The sequence below is a fragment of the Emys orbicularis genome, chromosome 19 (assembly GCF_028017835.1).
Source record: "Emys orbicularis isolate rEmyOrb1 chromosome 19, rEmyOrb1.hap1, whole genome shotgun sequence".
NCBI classification, from domain to species: Eukaryota; Metazoa; Chordata; order Testudines; family Emydidae; genus Emys; species Emys orbicularis.
The window spans coordinates 1,655,089-1,677,305 of NC_088701.1; the positions used below are offsets into that span (position 1 = coordinate 1,655,089).

The 22,217-nt window shown below is 57.6% G+C and overlaps 3 protein-coding genes across 3 annotated transcripts in view; 2 read left to right on the forward strand and 1 right to left on the reverse strand.

Annotated features, from left to right (window-relative positions):
• Nucleotides 1-5,848: 5,848 nt before the first annotated feature.
• Nucleotides 5,849-7,798, reverse strand: TMED1 (transmembrane p24 trafficking protein 1). Its single transcript, XM_065419620.1, has 4 exons — nucleotides 7,616-7,798; nucleotides 7,045-7,142; nucleotides 6,429-6,612; nucleotides 5,849-6,067 (listed from the first exon to the last, which is right to left on the reverse strand). Exons 1-4 carry the CDS (start codon nucleotides 7,796-7,798, stop codon nucleotides 5,849-5,851), a joined length of 684 nt encoding a protein of 227 aa, XP_065275692.1.
• A 2,341-nt stretch (nucleotides 7,799-10,139) lies between these two features.
• Nucleotides 10,140-15,141, forward strand: C19H19orf38 (chromosome 19 C19orf38 homolog). The gene is made up of 8 exons (XM_065419145.1): nucleotides 10,140-10,227; nucleotides 10,846-11,169; nucleotides 11,842-11,886; nucleotides 12,139-12,231; nucleotides 13,906-13,933; nucleotides 14,209-14,252; nucleotides 14,676-14,713; nucleotides 15,019-15,141. Exons 1-8 carry the CDS (start codon nucleotides 10,140-10,142, stop codon nucleotides 15,139-15,141), a joined length of 783 nt encoding a protein of 260 aa, XP_065275217.1.
• Nucleotides 15,142-17,994: 2,853 nt separating this feature from the next.
• CARM1 (coactivator associated arginine methyltransferase 1) overlaps nucleotides 17,995-22,217 on the forward strand; it is a 57,974-nt gene continuing 53,751 nt past the window's right edge. The window contains exon 1 of the mRNA XM_065419308.1: nucleotides 17,995-18,142. Coding sequence (XP_065275380.1) covers nucleotides 17,995-18,142 — 148 coding nt within the window. The remainder of the gene's footprint in view (nucleotides 18,143-22,217) is intronic.

Genomic DNA, 22,217 nt, shown 5'->3' on the forward strand with positions numbered 1-22,217 from the left:
AGTCCAGCCCCCTGCCTTCACTAGCAGGACCAAGTACTGATTTTTGCCCCAGGTCCCTAAGTGGCCCCCTCAAGGATTGAACTCTCAACCCTGGGTTTAGCAGCCAATGCTCAAACCACTGAGCTATCCCTCCCCGCTTAATTCCTAGTCACACACCCACATACAGCTCCCTGCAGATTAAGCCCAGCGCTGGAGCAGGGCTAAAGGAAGGATTCTGTCCTCGGCTGTCTAGCTCGGTGGCATTCACCCATTTCAGTCCTTTCCCCTGCGTTTAGGTGATTGGCATCTCCCTGCCACTCAGCTCTTTCATCTCAGGAAATTCCAGCCTCTCCCCAGCTGCAGAACCTTTCAGGACGGTGGATATTCGATACCTCGGCAATGGCCCATGGGACTCCGGGCCAACGAGGTTGTTGGTTAAACACAGCCGGGGAGCTAGCCTTGGAGCCCTTCGGTCAGTGGATGCCAAAGCGTAGACCATGCCCCCGCGGGAGGCCTGATGGATGAGCTGCAGGCGGGGGCACGGCCCAGCCTTTCATTTCTTCTCCAGTCTGCGCTGCCGTTTAAAAACCAGCCTCCGCTGGGCTGGTGACAAAGCAAAGCTTCAGGGCAGTGCTGAGAGTAACTGCTGCAGTGAAGACATTTGCCTGGGGGGTGCAGAGTCTGAACCAAGAGCTCAGAGGTTCAGCGGAGGCGGGCCCTGCCCAAAGCTTTGTAACAAAGGAGAGCTCCTGCTGTTGGTACCTGCATGGAGCCATCAGTCTCCCCTCCCGCCAGTGGCTATCCGACTGGGCACAGCTTTGAGGATGAGGCCAGGCCAGTTGCTCCATGGTGCCCTCTGTACAAGGTGTGTGTAAAGAGGACAGCATGACCCCCTCTATATAATTCTTCCCCCTCCCCAATAAAAAATTCTGGATCACAGGACCAGTGTTTCATGAATGTCATTAGCAAAGACTGGGCTAGGTACATGGCCCTGTACAGTGCCTGGGGTGCTAGCAGAGATCAACAGTGGAACAGCATAGCCTCATTCCTACACACTGCCCCCCAGGGAAGGCAGGCTGGTCCCCTGGAGCTGGTGCCAGGGGGGAGCAGCTCCCAGCTGTGATTCTGCTCAGAAAAGTGATTAAACAGACCAGCAGGGCCTTGCAGAGCCTGGCCCAGATTGGCCGAGAGCACTGATGTCTAAGCTCCCATCGCTGTTCGGTCTGTAACACTCACAATGAGCGTCACCGCCTGTCAACTGCAACATTTCAGGGGCACGTTCTAGACCGCGCTGGTCAGAACCCTCTGGCTCGTGGTGGAAACTGGAGAAGGAAATAGGGGGGCAGGAGGGACGCGGGGCCCCTGGCATCTGCTGAGTAGAACTAGCAGCTTTAACCACCTTTTCACCTGTCTGAACTTCCAGCCGGATCCTCCCTCCCCTTTGAGCTTGGTTCATATTCCCAGCAATTTGAAGACACTGACATCCTGCCAGGGAAAGAAGGGGGGTGGGAAGGGATTATGAATGGTGGGGTGGAAGGGGAGGGGGGCACAGAATTCCTGGCAGGGGCGAGAATGGGTGCCTGGTATGGCAGATGGGGGAATACAGCACCTGCAACGTGATGGAGCGAATGAACTGGGGGGGGAAGTGGCAGACAGAGCCCCGGCCTAGGCTGAAGAGGTGGGAGGCTGTAGGGGGCCCCCTCACTAGAAAGGAAGGGAAGGGGTTTAAGGGCCAGCTCTGATCCCCGAGCCTGCAGTGTCCCCTGCCCCTTCTCACAGGGCAGATGGGCAGCCTTCCCTCCATTGACAGGCCTGCTGCAGCCAGGGGAGCGAACCCTCCTTGGCACAGGAGTAAATCGCACGGATGCAACTGCAGTTGGTCTCGGCCGCATCCCACACCTAGACACCGCCTCATCCATTCATGGTTTTGCTCCCAGCTGCTGCTGACCACAGAGCGGAGGAGTGAGTTGGAGTCTGAGAGCTGCTCTTCCTATGCTGCAGAGACCCCCCCCCCTTCAGGGGGCCCGTCCCCGCAGCTGACCCTCCTAACACCACCCAGGAAGGGCTGGGCTCAGGGACTTAAGCTTTAATGCTCAGATCTCACCCTTTCTAGGACAGCTTTGGATTCCCCTTGAGTCAGACCCACCCCTGCGTGTTCCGGGGGTCTGAGTGATGTGTTTGCAGAGCGACCGAGCAATCACAGCTAAGAGGGACGTGTGCTCAGGGTCTATGAAAACCAGCCCCTTGCGCTCGGGCCTTAGTCAAAAGAAACCTGATCCTTGTGGCACCTCTGCTCCAGGCTATTTGCTTTTGACTCCAGCAGGGGTAGGCAGCAGGGCGTACAATGCCCTTGCCACGGCTGCAGGAGGGGGGGAGTTAGAAGCCAAGCTGACACGCCGCAGCTGATACATGCATAGGCCCTTTCACTCGCCATTACCAGCTCTTCATTCCTGCAGAATTCGCTCAGGCGTGCATTCGCCATCAGGTAGCACCTTGCGACTGCTTTCGTACCATACGTGCCCAAGGATCCATGGCAGGCCCAATCAGAGGCTGTTTCTGCTCCCCCTGGGGCAGGACAAAGCCCACCCCATAATCAGTCAAACCCCAGAGAAAGCAGCCGAACGCTGGCTTGGGACAGCAGAAAGCGAGCTGGTCGGCACGGCTGGGGGACACAGGCTGCTACAGGGAGCAGGAGCAGCGAGTAGCAAAGGGGCTCTCACTAATTTGCCAGTTGTGTCAAACGAAGCAAGGAGTCGAAACTTAATAAAGCGCTCCAAGCAAAGCTAGTGCCCCAGCCCTACCGGGGGAGGTCAGTGGCTGCTGGGTTATCACAGCAGACTTGTGACCTGCTATCAGGATTAAACAGGAGAACTGCTGTCTTAGCGCCTCGAGAACATGCCTTCTGCTCTCGACAGCCTAAAGGTTCTGCCGGAGGAGAGTCAGGTCACTGTTCCGTAAGAAGCAGCAAGTCAGATGATTTCCGTCTCCAGGACAGTGCACAGAAAGTTACAAACCAGCTCGTCCAGTGTCAGTTAGGGAATGCAGTGGTCTCTAAGAGGCCCTGAATGCTCAGTCCTGCCAGAACACATGGCGCTGTAGCACTCAGCTCCCGCTGAGATGCGCACTCCCATGCCCAGTAACATCAGCCATTGAAGGCAGTTTTCCTGTGGAAAGATGGATCGTGTACACTGCATGGTCCTACGCGCAGTTTAGGCTACAGCTGATGGGAGTCTGGTTGTCTCCGATGTTAGAACTCGCCCTACAATAAGCAGCAGCGGGGAGAAAGGAGCGCAGGCCCAATACGGATTCACAATGACATTTTAAACAACTTCATTTAATGTCCTTTCTTTCTTATCATCGAGAATAAATACTAGATTCCTTTGTAAAAGGCTCAGCAATATGTATTTGCTAGAGAGAATGGCTCCATAGCCCTTTGGTAATTTAAAAAAAAAACCATCAAAATCAGCGCCCCACATACATACATGTCATTTGTTCCCGACTAGCCAGGCTGCAGCTTCCACTAAGCAGCAAACAATCCCAGCGCAAGAGTCAGCTCAGAACTTCACTGGGCTGTCCCAATGCCGGCAGGGGGAAGTCGGAGGAAAAGGGTCCCAAGCGTCAAGTTTAATCAGTCTCAGTTTCGCTGCTCAAAGCTGGAGTCAGCCCCAGCCAAAGGGCAGAGATGGGGCACAAGAGACGAGACAGAAGTCGTTAGCCCATGGCAGGTTCCAGGCTGCCATTCACACACTTCTCTCCAGAGTCTTGGTGAGATCAGCCACTTGTGCTGTATGCAGCAAGTTAAAAAAACACCAAGCCAGGTCCGTGTCTGCAGGAGATTCTGGAATCACCCACCGCTCAGGCCCCTAGATCAGAACACCCGTCTGTGACGGGGCAAAGCAGGCACTGTCATGGAGTCTCTCCAGGAGAGCTCTCTTTGAGGCACACAACAGGTGGTGAGGGGGAGATCAGGGCTATTTTCCCAGCCAGGGTGGGCATGAGAAGGGCACTTTGGCACATACTGTGGTAACAAAGCAACACCACTGGCCTCATCAGGCGGTAGCAGCCCCTCCTCAGTCAGTCTTGAGGAGAGGGGTCGGATCAGCCGCCCTGGGGAACCCGGCTGTCCTAGGCAGATCCCACTAACACGTCCTTTCCCTTTCACCCAACGGGTCTCAATCCGGGCTCTCCCCGGCCCTCTCACCCTTAGCCCCTCTGCTACGGCAGAGAATGGGGCTATTGACAGCGATGATCACTGCCCACAGACCAGCAAATACAGTGAATCCTTAACGACCCTGCATCTCTGGCTCTCAGCCACGAAGTGCTCCAGATTCCATCCACCCGGAACCCCCCGCTGATATGGAATCTCACCAACCCCCCCATGCCCTCAGGAGTCACTGTCTACAGCTTGTCCTGTTGACTGGAAGCAATTCCCCACACCTGCTGCCTCGAGGCACCCCCCTCCCCCCCAAAAAAAGTCTGATCTGAGCCCAGCACTGAAGAGACACCAGCTCAGCCCAGGAAAGGGGCAGCAGGGTATTGGCAGAACTGGGGTCTAAAACAATGGCAACTCCTGCTCAACTCTAGTCCTGAGGAACCAAGCCAATCGCTTCCTCCTACGCGCAGCAGGAGGCGCACCCCTTCCCCACTGCCAAGGTGCCCGCAGTCACTGCCACGCTCAGATCCATGGTCCTGCTGCACTTAAGAGACCAGTGAAGCTAAGATCTCAAACCAGAAATGCAAAACAGGACAGTGAGAAAAGGCACCAGAGGCAGGGAAATCACAGAAGGGGAAGCAGAACTGGGTTTTTCTTCCATGATCTGAAGGAAACTGGCCTGTGATCTGATCCATGAGACCTGAAGTAAGAGGTGCTAAGTGGAACAGGGCAGCAAAGGAAGTGAATGTCATCCACATACAGCGGCTTCCATTGCTATCCGGAGCAAAGGGGATGCCATGGAAACGGGGGCAAATTATACACACAGCCCTAAGCAAAACCAAGCCACAGGGCTGGACCCAAAGCCAAGGCTCTCCCGCCGCAGCCGCACTGCAGCAGTAAACAGCGAAGAGGTTGCTTTTCCTCCAGGGGTCAGTATGGAGGCCAACTGGAGCCAATTCACTGCTGCACAGGGGGCCAGAGCGTGGGGAGGCCCTGGAGACATGGGGGGACATTCCCCATCTTCTCTACTAAAAGACAATGGAAACAAGGCGCTAAAGGGGCAGCAGGACACAGCAAGGCCGCGGCCAAGGTCCAAGCAGGCCAAGAGCTGATGTTAAGGCACATAGGAGGCGTCTCCTTTGACAAAAATGCAGAAGAGAGGAGAGATTCAGGACCAGGAGCAAGTTGGTTGCAGGCCAGGGGATCCTGCCCACCTATAATTGGCGACGGTCAGAACCGGAGGCTGCCAGGACAGACCCTGCTTTACTGATGGGACTAGGTACCGAGACCACCGGCTGCTCCCCTCAGCTGCCATCCACCATGCCCTGCTTTGCTCTTCCTTCATCCCATCCTCAGGGATGTGGATTTTGGCACAGGCTAGTGGCTGCAGAACCCCTTTCCCCCAAGCCAAGGGGTTCAAGTCCATAGAGAATCAATTTTAACCCATCCCATCAGTCAAACCTCTGTGATCCACCCCCCACCCGCCCCATGCCCTCTGGCTCCAATGCACCTAATGTGAGCTCTGGTACAAAGCAGGCCCATTTAATCCCGCTAAAGGATGCCCAGAAGAGAAGCTGCAGCGATTTGACAGAGCTATACACAGTTGATCTATCAGGTGCTGGGGTGTTTGGCTTTGAATTCACCAGCCTCAGGACCAGTCTGGCTCTGTACCTGCCCCCCACAGGAGATACGGAGTCCATTTCTCTCCCGTTCACGCTACGTTCGGACGTGCCTCTTGTCTTCGAAGAGGCTCTTCAGCATGTAGACCTGGAGGAAGGCCACCACCACCAGCACCCCCAGGTTAACGGCTGACCAGAAGTTGACACGGCTCATGTTGCTCTCCTGCAGGTTGCGGTCTCTGGCTTCGAAGGCTCGCAGCAGCGTCTGCATCTGGATGCTCCGCTCCAAACGGTTCTTCATGGTCTCAATGGATTCCTGGAAGACAGAAAGGGGATCAGGCAGGGAGGAGGATAGCAGCTACTGCGCACAGATGTGGGAAGTGCTGATGATGCTGAAGTGCAGCTAACAAATGCCTCCCCAAGAGCTCAGTTCGCTGGGGGCCAAGGCCTGTAAGAGTTCTGACTCCCTGCCACTGGACACCCCACCAACTCAGATCAGCCATCTCCTGAGACCATCTTCACAGATTTCAAGGCCAGAAGGGATCATGAAGATACAGCCTGCCTTCTGGCACCACCCAGGACACAGAACTTCACCCAGTGGTTCCAACAATCAAAGCCCTACTAGCAAAAGGCTCTGCACTGCATTTCCCAATGCCTGAGGCCCCAATGCCCCCCACCTTAATATCTTCTATCTTCATATCCAGCATCTCCTCCGGCTCCACCACCTCAGCCCAGTTATCCCCGTCCTCGTCCTCCTGGGGGCTGTCGAAGATGAGCTCGAAGAAAACCAGCTTCTCCGAGATAGTGCTGAAGGAGTTATCAAAGCAGAGTTTGTAGTCACCTGCTTCCGTGGGCTCAATGCTGGGGAAAGAGGTAAAAACCATGAGGATGAGCCAGTCCTGCACTCAACGCTCATGGGGCCAAGGTAAACAAGCAGTCACTGGGGCATGTAGCTCTGTTGGAAAACAAGTATAACTGCACAGTTATGCCACCAAGGGCAGTGAAACCACAGTGGCTGAGGGAAAATGGGGGACTCTGGACTGGGGGAAATAATGAGGTCCACAGAACCCCTGGTGGGGGGGGGAGACTGGGGAGACCCTGAAAGAGAGGGGGACAGGAGGACGGCGTGCAGGGAGCGTGAGGAGGGCAACAGGGAAAAGCAAGGAGACCCTGGGGTGTGCAATGAGCTCAGCTTATACAGGCTAACAGCCGTGTGCCCCCCCCCATGACCGGGCTGGCAGGGGAGTTTGGAGGCGCCTGGGGGCCGGAAGAGGCAGAGCCAGCAACACTCACGTGTGCACCCCGTCCGATTTCCGGTATTCGTTGATCAGCAGCACGCCCGAGGGGCTCTCCAGGGAGAAGTCGATGTCCAGGCCCGCACCACCGATAACCTGTAGGGCACAACCACAGGGTGAGTGACAGGGTCATGCTGCCGGGGGGTGAACGGGCCCCAGCACAGCCTAGGGACCACTCGGGGCTCAGTTCCGGTGACTGGCTCGCTGCCTCCACCCTGGGCCATCCCCACCATTGTGGCGACCCCCCACCCAAGACCCAGCCTGGTCCCCCACTGCTTCACCTCCCCCACCCCTGCAGCCCCAGATCCTAGCCCACTGACACACCCCTAGCCCAGCCCTGCCCCATCCACTCACCAGGCCTCCCCCCCCCCATAACACTCAGCCCCCTTGGTCCTAGCTCCCCTCTTACCCCCCAACCTCCCCACTGACATACCCCCATTCTCCTCCCCCAGCCCCCTGCAGCCCCAGATCCTAGCCCACTGACACACCCCTAGCCCACCCCCCCAGCATCCCCCCTCCCCCAGCCCACAACCCCCCCGCCCCTTTTCCCTGCCCCCCCCAGCCCCCACCTGGTACTCGGCCTCCATGGAGCCGTTGCCCGGCGCGCCCTGGTAGAAGCACTCGCGCCGCCCGGCCGGCAGCAGGAACGTGAACTCGGCGTCCTGGGGCGGGGCCGGGGGCAGCGCGGCGCGCGAGCCCCCCCAGGGCCCCAGCAGCAGCAGCAGCAGCGCGCGCCAGGCGGCCGCCATCATCCGGGGACCTGAGCGGCGGGAGCCGAGCCCCGCCCCGCCCCGAGCGCTGAGCGCGCTGATTGGCCGCTGGGGCCGTTCAGGGCGCGGAGAGGGTGCTGGGAGGGCCCCGCCGGCCGCGGCGTGGAGCAGAGGTGGCTGCGCTAAAAGCCTGATCCGGGGGCAAACGGGCAACGCAGCCCGCACGCGGCAGAAGCCTGCCCCTGGGCAAGGGCCCCGCGGCTGACCCTAGGGAAAGACATGAGCGAACAAGCGCAGGCGGGTCTGTCAGGCAGTTGTGTAGTCACCTAAAGACGGTCAAGCTGGCCTTCGGGGGTCTTTGTGGCTCTGAAGGAGGGATTGGCCCAGGCATGTCCCACCGTCGGCAGTATCGGATTAGCTCATTGGTCCAGCCAGCCTGAGCATCCTGCAGTATCAGAACAGTGCGTTGGCCTCTGCCAGTATCAAATCAGGCCATTGGTCCTGCCCAGCATCCCGGCCCATGAGCCCATTGGTCCATCTAGCCCCCCGTTTATGAGCTCATTGGTCCATCTAGCCCAGTGTCCCCAGCCTGTCAGCCCATTGGTTCATCTAGTTTGGTCTCCCCCACAGCCCCTGCAGTGGCCAATCTCTGATGTTGCTACAGAGGGAACCAAACTCCCATAATGCACCTGGCCAAGAGGTCAAGGCTAAGGGCCAGGGCCAGGGCCAGGGCCGGTGGATGGAGACGGGGGCAGGGAAGCAGAGCGGGTGCCTAGGCAGGTCTGGGAGCGCGGCTGGGGCCAGACAGACAGATGGCGTCTGGCCTTTGACTGCCCCTTTGCGGGTGGGGCACATTCAGGGAGCAGAACTTTGGAGGGGTATCGCCTGTGGGAATCCCCCATCATGCTCCGCTCCAGGAGGATGGGCTCAGACAGGAAGGGCTGCTTGGCTTGGCTTGTGGGTTAAGACACTGGGCTGGGACCCAGGAGATTTTGGTTTCAATGCTCAGCCCTGCTACAGACTCCCCTGTGTGAGTCACTTCATCAGAGAATGAGCCCTTCCCTGCCTCACAGGGCTGCTGGGAAGATAAATATTTTCATGGGGCTCAGAAGCCATAAGGAGTGGGGCCGGATAAGGACCTTGCTAGGCAGAGGGAGGAAGTGGTATTTTTCTATCAGCCCTGCTCCCCTCTCACCGTGCAATGGAATTGGAAGGAGGGGGCTGGGACAGAGCCATGACAGAGTCCATCTTGCTGCTGCAACGAACAAGAAGCAGCCGCTGGTATCCAAGGGACGCAGATGAACTTTCAGTCACAATAATTTGGCGTCTCATGAGTGTGGCCGTCAGAGATCCTCCACAGAATAAGGCTGGCTGGAAACCACGTATGAACTGCCATAGGCACAAGCAAGGTTGATGTCTGCCTAGTAGGGGGCTGTGATGGACACGTGCTCCACACACCGCTTGTGTGTACACATGCTGTCTACCCATGCACAAACAGCACTCATGAAAACAACACTTGAACACACAAATTTACATGTGATGGCTACTATCTTGGCCAACATACCGAGGACTGAACAGGGAACTTTGTGAGTTTCTACAATTTAAGCTAAAGAGCCAAGCTCTCGGGCTGAGAGCATTAAGAGACGCACACCCTCTGGGTTGGGCGCAGAGGGAGAATTCATAACACACATGCACACACAAGACCACGTGCAGGTACAGCTACATGTGCCTCATCGCACCTCTGATATTCAGCGACTGCATTTCTACCTGTGCTTGTTCGTTCTACTTGTCTCCACTGCTAACCTTCAACTGGGGCGTCTTCCCTTTCAGCTAGTCATGAGGTTATTCATCATTTCCTGTCCAAGTGTTGTGCAAGCAGTGCTGTGTCCCACTTCAGTAATGGGGGAAGTGAGTCCCATATAACTTGTAAAGTATTTGGAGATTTAGAGAAATATAAATGGGTGGCCTGAAAGCTGCAGTCCATTGATGTATGGTAAGATCACAGGAAACTGTCACAAGATTTAGGGCCTGAGTTAGATCTTAGTTATGCTTGCTGTAAATCTGGAGTAACGCCGTTGAATTTACACTTGGGCCTGGCTCTCAGTAACTCTGATGAAGTCAGTGGAATCACACCAGTATCAGATTGGCGTGAGAAGAGAATTGTGCCCAGAACCTAGCATGTAATGTACACCATGGCTGAGGTCGCTGGTGGTCTCAGCCCTTTGGCTTTTATGTGAGGCTTTAAATTCTTGTTGCCGTAGGAAAAGGAAGAAAAGCCCTTTTACGTTCCGGGACATTCTGTAATTTCCTCCCGAGATGGTGAAATTCCATCTTGGGCAAAACTTCCTTCTCCTTTCCGTGTACTTCTAGCTAGGAACTTTCCATGCATGTTGGGCTCCTACTGTCTAGTCACCAAAGATCCAGGACGCTCAGCAGAAAGATGAGCCTGAGGATTCTCTTTCTCTTAGCTGGTATGTTTTCTTCCCCTCTATTTAAACTGTATTGGAAGCTTTCCCTCTGAGTGTTCCTCCAGGACGAGGGACCTGAAGAAGCTCATGCTGTATCATATGTCTGAGGCCAGTTATAGATGGGAGGTGAGGGGAATAAGTGACCAATGATTTGGTAACTGTAGGGCATGGGGGCTGGTCTTTATCTCCAGAAGGGATTTCAGCAGGAAAATGGAGGGAGCTGTCAATGCAGCGGAGTCACGTTTACACCCATTTGAGCCTTTGGGTCAAATTTGTCCCTGGCATAAACTTTGGAGGGCTCCAGCCCCAGCCCAAACGTCTACACTGCAATTGTTAGCCCTGCAGCCCAGCCCCGGCGCCACAGGGGTTTTATTGCAGTGGGGTCGTGCCCTCTGAGGCCTCTTTCGGAGAGCTGTGGATCAACTCCTGGGTGTTTCCTGAAGCTAGCGCTGCTGTGCTTCCCTGTGTCCCCAGGGGCAGGCAGGGCAGAAGCTGGCATTGCCACAGCCCATGCTGTCCCCAGTGGGCAGGACAGGAGCCCGTCCTGTGGTGTGCAGGAAGCTGCCAGTCTATGGGCACCTTGCATCATCACTTCGGTCCATCTTCCCCTGGCTATTCCAGGCTCGTTGGCAGGTCCCAGCCTAACTCCCGCCCCACTTTTTTACTTGGACGTGTCTTCCGACCCCCCTGCCCGAGGAGACTCCGCCCGGCTCGTCTGCATCGCGCCGAGTGCCTACGTGGAGAGCGAGTTCTGGTTGCTGAAGACGGACCTGGCTCAGCCTGTACAGACGCTGTTTGCCTCGGAGGCCCAGCACCAAGTCACCTTCATCCTGGGGAACGTCACCGGGAAGGACGCCGGGCAGTACCGGTGCCAGTACCGCCGCTACAACGGGAGTGCCTGGCAGATGTCAAAGTTCAGCAATGTGGTGGAGATCGCGGTGGCAGGTAAAGGGCTTTTAGATCCGAAGGAAACTGGCTGAGCTGAGGAGAGAGCGGGGGAGTGTGGTCAAGTGTAGTGCAGTTCTTCCCCCCCCTGCCCTCCCCGAGCTCTGCCGGCGCCCCTCTGTCCTGAGCCAGCCCTGGGCTCCCTCGACCTCCCCCAGCTCCGTTGATGCCTCTCAGCCCTCCAGTGCTCTTCCAGTCCTACTCTGCTGGGGTGAAAGGTTGGTGCACCAAGGCAGCTAGTCCAACTCAAAGCTGCTGGCCGAGGCTGAGCTGAAGAGTTTGTGAGGCAGGTCAGGTGCCTTCCTGGTGGTGAGAGCAGGGAGCTGCATGGTGAAAGGTACCAAGGGCGGCTTGGGTGTCAGACTTCTGGGCTCTGATCCTGGTTCTGGGAGAGATTTTGGTTTCGCTAGTGCATGAGGCTGAGATAGGACTCCTGGGTTTCCTTCCCAGTACTGGGTGGGAGTGGGGCCTCGTGGGTCGAACAGGAGGGCTGGGCGTGGGTCCCGTCCTGGCTGGAGGAGGGAGTGGGGTCTAGTCTTCAGAGCAGGGTGTGGGTCGGCAGGACTCCTGGGGCCTGATCTTGACTCTGCAAACCGGTGTGAATAAAGCAACTTTTCAAACTGTCTCCACCTTTCTTTTCCATTGAAAATCTGTCAACATCCCCTCCCCCAGCAACTCCGACTGCCCCTCCCCCAGCTTCCACGGCTGCTCCAGAAGGTAAGGGCAAGGACAGAGGGAGGCAGGGAATCTGCCAGGGCTTGGGAAACAAGACTACAGCCCCGAGCCGGGGTTGGGGGGAGAACCATGGGGAAGGCCATGGCTATGACGGAGATTGGGGGGTGCTCACCCTGTTCCAAAGCTGCCCAGTTGCGGATACAGTCTGGTGCTCGGAGTGGGGAGGGCTGTGTGGGGTCCCTTTGGTATCTGAATAGGGCCAGGTAACGCCAGCTGTTTCTCTGCATTGTCCAGGTTCCCCGTGGCTGCTCCCTGCGACCCTCAGCGTGGCTGGAGCTTTGCTTCTGACCGTGGGCCTAGTGGTAGCAGTTGTGGCAGTCAGGCGAGGTACGAGGAAGGCAGAAGCTGGGTCCTGGGCTGCCTGTGATCAGCTGTAGAGGCCACCTATAGCTCGGCTGGTGTGGCAGGGTGTTGTTATACCGCAGGGGACTGGGGCTCAGGACTCCTGGGTCCTGATCCTGGCTTTGCCACTGGGTGTGTCCTGGCCAAGTCATTGATGACAGTAATTTTCCAAAGGGTCCACTAGCCAACTAGACACCCCCTAGGCTGATACACACAGAATTGCTGAGAACCCACCACTCCCATTCATCTCAACTGGAGACATGGGAGCTGAGCAGCTCTCTCTCTCTCTATCTATCCCCATCCACCCCCTATCTATCTATCTATCTATCTATCTATCTATCTATCTATCCCCATACACCCTGTGACGTTGCACTTCATATGATTTTATGAAAATATGCTAATAAGTGTGACTATAATGTAACTGGAATATGCTTCATGCAAAAGGTCTCTTGTAAGGTATCATTACAAAGCTTATAATCTACTGCGTGTGTTCATCCTATTTGTATGTATGTATCATTCTTGTATCTGAAACTAGAAATATGAAATATAACTCTGAAGTCCTATTGTAATTATGCGAAGTGTGGGCCATTAATGGTGGTTTGGAATCTTGATGGCTTCCGTTAACCAGGACAATTGACTGTAGATGGCTGTGTTTACTTGCAAGCCTTCCTGTGAGTCAGGCCGGGAAGAATGAAGGCTTGGGGTCTCCCAGGACATGTGACCATGTCACCTGGTACTGGAATCCATCTTAAACCTGGTGCTTTTCCATTTAGAAGGAGGGGTGGGGACCCAGAGACACAAAAGATTTTCGTCTTGTGCCAAAGCTATAAAAGGGGGTGGAACAGAACAAAGGGGGCTGTAGTCATGAGAAATCCCCTAGCTACCACCTGAGCTGGAACAAGGACTGTACCGGGGAAAGGATTGGGCCCAGACTAGAAAAGCATCTAGTCTGTGAAAGAAGCTTATTGGAACATCTCTGAGGGTGAGATTTCATCTGTATTCAGTTTCCTACTGTATTAGGCTTAGACTTGCGTGTTTTGTTTTATTTTGCTTGGTGACTTACTTTGTTCTGTGTGTTATTACTTGGAACCACTTAAATCCTACTTTTTATACTTAATAAAATCACTTTTTGCCTATAAATTGACCCAGAGTAAGTAATTAATACCTGGGGGAGCAAACAGCTGTGAATCTCTCTCTATCAGTGTTATAGAGGGCGGACAATTGATGAGTTTACCCTGCATAAGCTTTATACCGAGTACAACGGATTTATTTGGGGTTTGGACCCCATTGGGAACTGGGTATCTGGGTGCTGGAGACAGGAGCACTTTCTAAGCCGTTTTCAGTTAAGTCTGCAGCTTGTTGGGGACGTGGTTCAGACCTGGGTCTGTGTTTGCAGCAGGCTGGCGTGTCTGGCTCAACAAGGCAGGGTACTGAAGTCCCAAGCTGCCAGGGAAAACGGGCTCAGAGGTAGTCTCAGCACATCAGGTGACAATCCCAAGGGGGTCTCTGTGACCCAACCCGTCACACACCCATCTATCTATCTATCTATCTATCTATCTATCTATCTATCTATCTATCTATCTATCTATCTATCTATCTATCTATCTTACCCCCATTATTGCTTTTATGACACCATAACATCTGTTTCCTTTTTACCAGTTAACGCCAGAAGACAACAGCTGAAAAGGTGAGAGACGCTCGGGAAATCTAATGTCACTTGGTGACAGTGGCTCATATGGTCTAAGGAGAAACTCTCCCCACTTTCAAAAATCATTAAGGAGCATAATTCTCATTGGCTTTCAATGGGATTTAGGTGCCAGAGTGCCCAGATCCCTTCTGAAAATTAGATTTGGGGTCCTAAGTCACTTGGATGCTTTTGAAAATGTCTCCTGAGGCCGGGAGGGGCTGGAGCAGGGCAAAGTGTCCTCGTTAGTTATGGATCTCACTGTGTCTGCTTTGCAGGGATCGGGAATCATGCTGGACAGAAAGGAACTTTCCCACAACAGGTCTGTGTTAGAGTCAAATACCAAGTGCTTGTGAGGTCAGGGCGACCCCGAGACGGCCTTGACAGCTGCCAGGAGGAGGCTGTGGGTGACGTGTCTGGAGGTGGAAGGACCGGGAGCCAGGACTCCTGGCTCTGCGAAGGCTTGTGGTCTGCTGGTTCAGTCACTGGGGCCTGGCAGCATAGGCCCCTGGGTTCACTAACTTGCAAATGAAGTAAGTCAACCTCTCCAAGCCTCAGCAGCATTTCCTGGCAGGTCCTGTCCTCTCCTGCTGGGGGGCATTGCTGTGCACTGGGAAATAGTTGCCATGTTCCACCCCAGAGGCAGTTGACATTGGCAGTCGGCAAAGCGATCCCTTTGGGGTGAGAGGGGCTGCAGGTCTGCGAGGCCTGGCCCCAGTAACGTCACTCCTCTCTCCTTTTGCAGACATGTCGTTCGATAACGGCCTGTTCACCGTCTCAGTGGTAAGTCGTTGCCCGAGGGCTTTGCGGAGAGGGCGTGAGCTGCCATGGGGCACACGGGCTGTTCTCAAGCTGGGCGCAGCTGCTGGGTCCATGGGCGAGTATTTCCCAGGCCAGCAGCTGCCAGGCAGCCCCCTAGTCAGGGGCTGAGCTTGCATTGCAATGGCATGACGCAGCCGTCTCACCCGGAGGGTGCAGTTTGCAAAGAGTTAATGGTTGATCCCCCATCCCCCCCCCAAGCTGAGCCCCCCACAGATCCTTACTTTAGCCTCTCTCCCTGTCTCTCCCCCCACCTTCCATTTGGCAAGAAAATGGACCTGGAAGCCACAGGCAGCCAAGATGCCTGCATCTCCCCAGGCTCCAAGAAAAGCCTCCGCTCCGCTTCCTCTCTGGGAACCAACAGCTTCAGCACATTCAAGTCCTTGCAATGAGGGCCCGGGTGGAGGCCGGCCCCGGATGCTCCAGCTAGCGACCCCCTGGTCCCAGCCCCGGCCCTTTCCTTAGTCCTTCCTTGGGCTCGGAGTCTCCCCCAGAACGAGGCATCTGCCAGAGGGGCCATTACCGGGGTGTGAGAGGAGAATGAGCTTCAGTTAAGCCTCGTGCCTTGCTGTGCGCCTCCAGGATCACGTGACATGGACACCATGAAAAGACGCCCAGAATCTAGTCTACCTCCCACACCGTGAGCAGCGTCACCGGCTCAGCCCTGGCAGCTGACTCGATCCCTGGGGCAGACGCTGGAAGCAGGAAGAGCCCAGCTGGGGTTGCATATCTTTGGGGCAGGATTTGTGTGGCTGGCAGTGGATTCTTCCACCGTAGCCAGAACGACATTCACACCAGCCAGCCAACCCTTTCCACCCCTCCACAATCCCCTTCCTGCAAGCAGCGCTTTCCCAGGATGACCTGAGATGGGGGGAGAGCCAAAGACTCCATAAAGTCCACTGCCATGAGGGCTGTCATCAGACTATCGTACACGGAAGGTGCTCCTGGATTGCGGTGATGAGCAGCAGCTCTAAGCCTGAGATGGACAGAGGATGCACATAGGGATGGATAGATAGAGGGGTGTGTCTGGGGGTGGATGGTGGTGGATGGACGGGTGTATCTGGGGACGGATAGATGGGTGGGTGGGGGTGGGAGTGGGGATGGATGGATGGATATGCGGCTGTGTCTGGGAATGGACAGTTGGATTTGCACACCAAACACATTTAATCTGGAATCACCAAGAGAGAACGAGCGTGGAAGCCCCAAAGGAACTGCTTTCCCGCCTAACTCCCCCCAACTCTAACTCCCTTGTCTTCTGCCTGTGACTTTCACTGAGGGGCTTTGCAGAATGTTTATACGTTTGCTTTTTGTTTCTGTAGGAAGTGAGTGTGGTCTAGCGATTAGACCAGGGAGCCAGGACTCCTGGGTTCTATACCCAGCTTGTGATGTGACCTTAGGAAAGTCTCTTCCCCTCTCTGTGACTTAGTTTCCCTATCTGTAAGAGGGATGATAATGACCCCCCCCCCCCCAGGATTGTTTCCCAGGCTCTTTGAAGATATTAAGCACTAAGTGTTACAGTGTCTCCAGCTGCCACTGGAAACTGTAAGGTCATTTTCTGATTCAATAAAGATGTAAATTTGTTGTTGGGCGAGGCGTGAACTGTTCTGGAGAATTCTCTGTCTCCTTGTTGGTGAGCTGGAGAATGTGTCTTGTCACTACTGCCCTCTCCTGGATGGAATCAGAGCTGTTTGGCTGTGTGTCACAAGCCCTATACTGCTAACAACAAGTGGTGATCCTCTTTTCACTCAGGCAGGATGAGATGATTATTTGGGACAGAAGGAACTGGGTTTTCATGGTCTGCCGCAGCACACAGCGTGGCAAGGACTGTGAAGAGTTGTGCTCCAGAGCCCAAGGTTTAGTTCTTTAAAATCAAATCTCTCTCGCCCTTCACAGTGTGAGCCGCAGCAATGGTGTGTACCTGAGTCTGCAGGCAGCCTGAACCCTGCCTCTGAGAGCGGTGAACTGGCCTGTTCACAGACTCATAGAAACGGGGGGCTGGCAGGGACCTCGAGAGGTCGCCTAGTCCAGCCCCCGGTGCTGAGGCAGGACCAAGTAAACATAGACCAGCCCGGACAGGGGTTTGTCCGACCTGTTTTTAAAAACCCGCCAATGAGGGGGATTCTTCAGCCTCCCTTGGCAGCCTGTTCCAGAGCGTCACTCCCCTGAGCGTTAGAAGGGTTTTCCTGGCCTCTAACCTCGATTTCCGGTGCTGCAGGTTAAGCCGATTCCTTTTGCCCTCCCCTCGGGGCCCACGGAGAACAGCTGATCCCTGTTCTCCTGACACTAGCTTCAGATACCTGGGCAGGCTAATCATCCCTATGGCTTTTGACTCTGGAGCCTAATGACCACGGTTTGATGTCTGCACTTTTGACTCTCATGCTCCTGGGGGCCTGTGCTCCCCGGTGCCAGCCCCCTGCCTGGCCCCCTCCCCTGGCCCGTGAAGCTCTGCAGCCATCACCCAAGGTTGGGGTGGCATAGGGGGAGTCCTGCTGCATGTGTCCTGCCAGGATTGGCAGCCTGGTCCCTACTGCCAGCAGGGGGCGCTGTGGGCGGGGCCTGCCGGATAGCGGTGCTGGGGTCGGTAGGGGGCGCGGTGGGCGGGGCCTTCCGGCGAGGGGCGGGCACATAGGGGGCGCTGTGGGCGGGGCCGGCCAGGGGGCGATGTGGGCGGGACCAGAGGGGGCGGGGCGCTGTGGGCGGAGCTGGCGGAGAGCGGGGGGCGGGGCCGGCGGAGAACGGGAGGCGGGGCGCTGTGGGCGGGGCCGGTGGAGAGCGGGGGGCGGGGCCGGCGGGGCGCTGTGGGCGGGGCCGGCGGAGAGCGGGAGGCGGGGCGCTGTGGGCGTGGCCGGTGGAGAGCGGGGGGCGGGGCCGGCGGGGTGCTGTGGGCGGGGCCGGCAGAGAGCGGGAGGCGGGGCGCTGTGGGCGGGGCCGGTGGAGAGTGGGGGGCGGGGCGCTGTGGGCGTGGCCGGTGGAGAGCGGGGGGCGGGGCCGGCGGGGCGCTGTGGGCGGGGCCGGCGGAGAGCGGGGGGCGGGGCCGGCAGAGAGCGGGAGGCGGGGCGCTGTGGGCGTGGCCGGTGGAGAGCGGGGGGCGGGGCCGGCGGGGCGCTGTGGGCGGGGCCGGCGGAGAGCGGGAGGCGGGGCGCTGTGGGCGGGGCCGGTGGAGAGTGGGGGGCGGGGCGCTGGGGGCGGGGCCGGCGGAGCGCTGGGGGCGGGGCCGGGCGCAGGGAGGCGGCGGCGGAGCCAAGATGGCCGCGGCGGTGTCCGTGTTCCCCGGCGTGCGGCTCCTCACCATCGGGGACGCCAACGGCGAGATCCAGCGGCACCAGGAGCAGCAGGCGCTGCGGCTCGAGGCGCGCACGGGGCCCGACAGCGCCGGCCTGGCGCTCTACAGCCGTGAGTGGGGCCGGGCCCGCGGCCGGGCGGGGGGCGGGATAGCGCCCGGGCACTATGTGGGGCAGCGGGAATGGGGGCTGCCTGCGGATTTTGGGTAGGAGCCTGGGGGTATCTAGGGCGGGGGGGTGGCGGCTGGTGTGGGGTGGATGCGTGGGGGAGGGGCAGGGTAATGGGGGGTGTCGGGTAGGAGTCTGGGTGTATGTAGGGATGGGGGAGGGGCAGGGTAATGGGGGTTGTTTTGGGGTAGGAGTCTGGGTGTATGTAGGGATGGGGGTTGGGGCAGGGTAATGGGGGGTGTCGGGTAGGAGTCTGGGTGTATGTAGGGATGGGGGTTGGGGCAGGGTAATGGGGGGTGTCGGGTAGGAGTCTGGGTGTATGTAGGGATGGGGGTGGGGCAGGGTAATGGGGGGTGTCGGGTAGGAGTCTGGGTGTATGTAGGGATGGGGGTTGGGGCAGGGTAATGGGGGGTGTTTTGGGGTAGGAGTCTGGGTGTATGTAGGGATGGGGGTGGGGCAGGGTAATGGGGGGTGTTTGGGGTAGGAGTCTGGGTGTATGTAGGGATGGGGGTAGGGCAGGGTAATGGGGGGTGTTTTGGGGTAGGAGTCTGGGTGTATGTAGGGATGGGGGTTGGGGCAGGGTAATGGGGGGTGTCGGGTAGGAGTCTGCGTGTATGTAGGGATGGGGGTTGGGGCAGGGTAATGGGGGGTGTTTGGGGTAGGAGTCTGGGTGTATGTAGGGATGGGGGTGGGGCAGGGTAATGGGGGGTGTTTTGGGGTAGGAGTCTGGGTGTATGTAGGGATGGGGGTGGGGCAGGGTAATGGGGGGTGTCTGGGGTAGGAGTCTGGGTGTATGTAGGGATGGGGGTGGGGCAGGGTAATGGGGGGTGTCGGGTAGGAGTCTGGGTGTATGTAGGGATGGGGGAGGGGCAGGGTAATGGGGGGTGTCGGGTAGGAGTCTGGGTGTATGTAGGGATGGGGCTTGGGGCAGGGTAATGGGGGGTGTTTGGGGTAGGAGTCTGGGTGTATGTAGGGATGGGGGTGGGGCAGGGTAATGGGGGGTGTTTGGGGTAGGAGTCTGGGTGTATGTAGGGATGGGGGTGTCTGGGGTAGGAGTCTGGGTGTATGTAGGGATGGGGGTTGGGGCAGGGTAATGGGGGGTTTCTGGGGTAGGAGTCTGGGTGTATGTAGGGATGGGGGTTGGGGCAGGGTAATGGGGGGTTTCTGGCGTAGGAGTCTGGGTGTATGTAGGGATGGGGGTTGGGGCAGGGTAATGGGGGGTGTCTGGGGTAGGAGTCTGGGTGTATGTTGGGATGGGGGTGTCTGGGGTAGGAGTCTGGGTGTATGTAGGGATGGGGGTTGGGGCAGGGTAATGGGGGGTTTCTGGGGTAGGAGTCTGGGTGTATGTAGGGATGGGGGTTGGGGCAGGGTAATGGGGGGTGTCGGGTAGGAGTCTGCGTGTATGTAGGGATGGGGGTTGGGGCAGGGTAATGGGGGGTGTTTGGGGTAGGAGTCTGGGTGTATGTAGGGATGGGGGTGGGGCAGGGTAATGGGGGGTGTTTTGGGGTAGGAGTCTGGGTGTATGTAGGGATGGGGGTGGGGCAGGGTAATGGGGGGTGTCTGGGGTAGGAGTCTGGGTGTATGTAGGGATGGGGGTGGGGCAGGGTAATGGGGGGTGTCGGGTAGGAGTCTGGGTGTATGTAGGGATGGGGGAGGGGCAGGGTAATGGGGGGTGTCGGGTAGGAGTCTGGGTGTATGTAGGGATGGGGCTTGGGGCAGGGTAATGGGGGGTGTTTGGGGTAGGAGTCTGGGTGTATGTAGGGATGGGGGTGGGGCAGGGTAATGGGGGGTGTTTGGGGTAGGAGTCTGGGTGTATGTAGGGATGGGGGTGGGGCAGGGTAATGGGGGGTGTTTGGGGTAGGAGTCTGGGTGTATGTAGGGATGGGGGTTGGGGCAGGGTAATGGGGGGTGTCGGGTAGGAGTCTGGGTGTATGTAGGGATGGGGGTGGGGCAGGGTAATGGGGGTGTTTTGGGGTAGGAGTCTGGGTGTATGTAGGGATGGGGGTTGGGGCAGGGTAATGGGGGGTGTTTGGGGTAGGAGTCTGGGTGTATGTAGGGATGGGGGTTGGGGCAGGGTAATGGGGGGTGTCGGGTAGGAGTCTGGGTGTATGTAGGGATGGGGGTGGGGCAGGGTAATGGGGGGTGTCGGGTAGGAGTCTGGGTGTATGTAGGGATGGGGGTTGGGGCAGGGTAATGGGGGGTGTCTGGGGTAGGAGTCTGGGTGTATGTTGGGATGGGGGTGTCTGGGGTAGGAGTCTGGGTGTATGTAGGGATGGGGGTTGGGGCAGGGTAATGGGGGGTGTTTGGGGTAGGAGTCTGGGTGTATGTAGGGATGGGGGTTGGGGCAGGGTAATGGGGGTGTTTTGGGGTAGGAGTCTGGGTGTATGTAGGGATGGGGGTTGGGGCAGGGTAATGGGTGGTGTCGGGTAGGAGTCTGGGTGTATGTAGGGATGGGGGTTGGGGCAGGGTAATGGGGGGTGTTTGGGGTAGGAGTCTGGGTGTATGTAGGGATGGGGGTGGGGCAGGGTAATGGGGGGTGTCGGGTAGGAGTCTGGGTGTATGTAGGGATGGGGGTTGGGGCAGGGTAATGGGGGGTGTTTGGGGTAGGAGTCTGGGTGTATGTAGGGATGGGGGTTGGGGCAGGGTAATGGGTGGTGTCGGGTAGGAGTCTGGGTGTATGTAGGGATGGGGGTGGGGCAGGGTAATGGGGGGTGTTTGGGGTAGGAGTCTGGGTGTATGTAGGGATGGGGGTTGGGGCAGGGTAATGGGGGGTGTCGGGTAGGAGTCTGGGTGTATGTAGGGATGGGGGTTGGGGCAGGGTAATGGGGGGTGTTTGGGGTAGGAGTCTGGGTGTATGTAGGGATGGGGGTTGGGGCAGGGTAATGGGGGGTGTTTGGGGTAGGAGTCTGGGTGTATGTAGGGATGGGGGTGGGGCAGGGTAATGGGGGGTGTTTTGGGGTAGGAGTCTGGGTGTATGTAGGGATGGGGGTGGGGCAGGGTAATGGGGGGTGTCTGGGGTAGGAGTCTGGGTGTATGTAGGGATGGGGGAGGGGCAGGGTAATGGGGGGTGTCGGGTAGGAGTCTGGGTGTATGTAGGGATGGGGCTTGGGGCAGGGTAATGGGGGGTGTTTGGGGTAGGAGTCTGGGTGTATGTAGGGATGGGGGTTGGGGCAGGGTAATGGGGGGTGTCGGGTAGGAGTCTGGGTGTATGTAGGGATGGGGGTTGGGGCAGGGTAATGGGGGGTGTCGGGTAGGAGTCTGGGTGTATGTAGGGATGGGGGTGGGGCAGGGTAATGGGGGGTGTCGGGTAGGAGTCTGGGTGTATGTAGGGATGGGGGTTGGGGCAGGGTAATGGGGGGTGTCTGGGGTAGGAGTCTGGGTGTATGTTGGGATGGGGGTGTCTGGGGTAGGAGTCTGGGTGTATGTAGGGATGGGGGTTGGGGCAGGGTAATGGGGGGTGTTTGGGGTAGGAGTCTGGGTGTATGTAGGGATGGGGGTTGGGGCAGGGTAATGGGGGTGTTTTGGGGTAGGAGTCTGGGTGTATGTAGGGATGGGGGTTGGGGCAGGGTAATGGGTGGTGTCGGGTAGGAGTCTGGGTGTATGTAGGGATGGGGGTTGGGGCAGGGTAATGGGGGGTGTTTGGGGTAGGAGTCTGGGTGTATGTAGGGATGGGGGTGGGGCAGGGTAATGGGGGGTGTCGGGTAGGAGTCTGGGTGTATGTAGGGATGGGGGTTGGGGCAGGGTAATGGGGGGTGTTTGGGGTAGGAGTCTGGGTGTATGTAGGGATGGGGGTTGGGGCAGGGTAATGGGTGGTGTCGGGTAGGAGTCTGGGTGTATGTAGGGATGGGGGTTGGGGCAGGGTAATGGGGGGTGTCGGGTAGGAGTCTGGGTGTATGTAGGGATGGGGGTGGGGCAGGGTAATGGGGGGTGTCGGGTAGGAGTCTGGGTGTATGTAGGGATGGGGGTTGGGGCAGGGTAATGGGGGGTGTCTGGGGTAGGAGTCTGGGTGTATGTTGGGA

What these genes read in the sequence shown, in the direction of transcription:
- TMED1 (XM_065419620.1), bottom strand. Translation starts at nt 7,798, where the DNA reads ATGATGGCGGCCGCCTGGCGCGCGCTGCTGCTGCTGCTGCTGGGGCCC. An exon ending in CCATGGAGGCCGAGTACCAG is followed by an intron (nt 7,143 to 7,615) that starts GTGGGGGCTGGG and finishes TGTGCCCTACAG; the next exon opens with GTTATCGGTGGTGCGGGCCT. An exon ending in AAATCGGACGGGGTGCACAC is followed by an intron (nt 6,613 to 7,044) that starts GTGAGTGTTGCT and finishes CTCTTTCCCCAG; the next exon opens with CATTGAGCCCACGGAAGCAG.
- C19H19orf38 (XM_065419145.1), top strand. Translation starts at nt 10,140, where the DNA reads ATGCATGTTGGGCTCCTACTGTCTAGTCACCAAAGATCCAGGACGCTC. An exon ending in GGTGGAGATCGCGGTGGCAG is followed by an intron (nt 11,170 to 11,841) that starts GTAAAGGGCTTT and finishes CCCCTCCCCCAG; the next exon opens with CAACTCCGACTGCCCCTCCC. An exon ending in TTCCACGGCTGCTCCAGAAG is followed by an intron (nt 11,887 to 12,138) that starts GTAAGGGCAAGG and finishes TGCATTGTCCAG; the next exon opens with GTTCCCCGTGGCTGCTCCCT.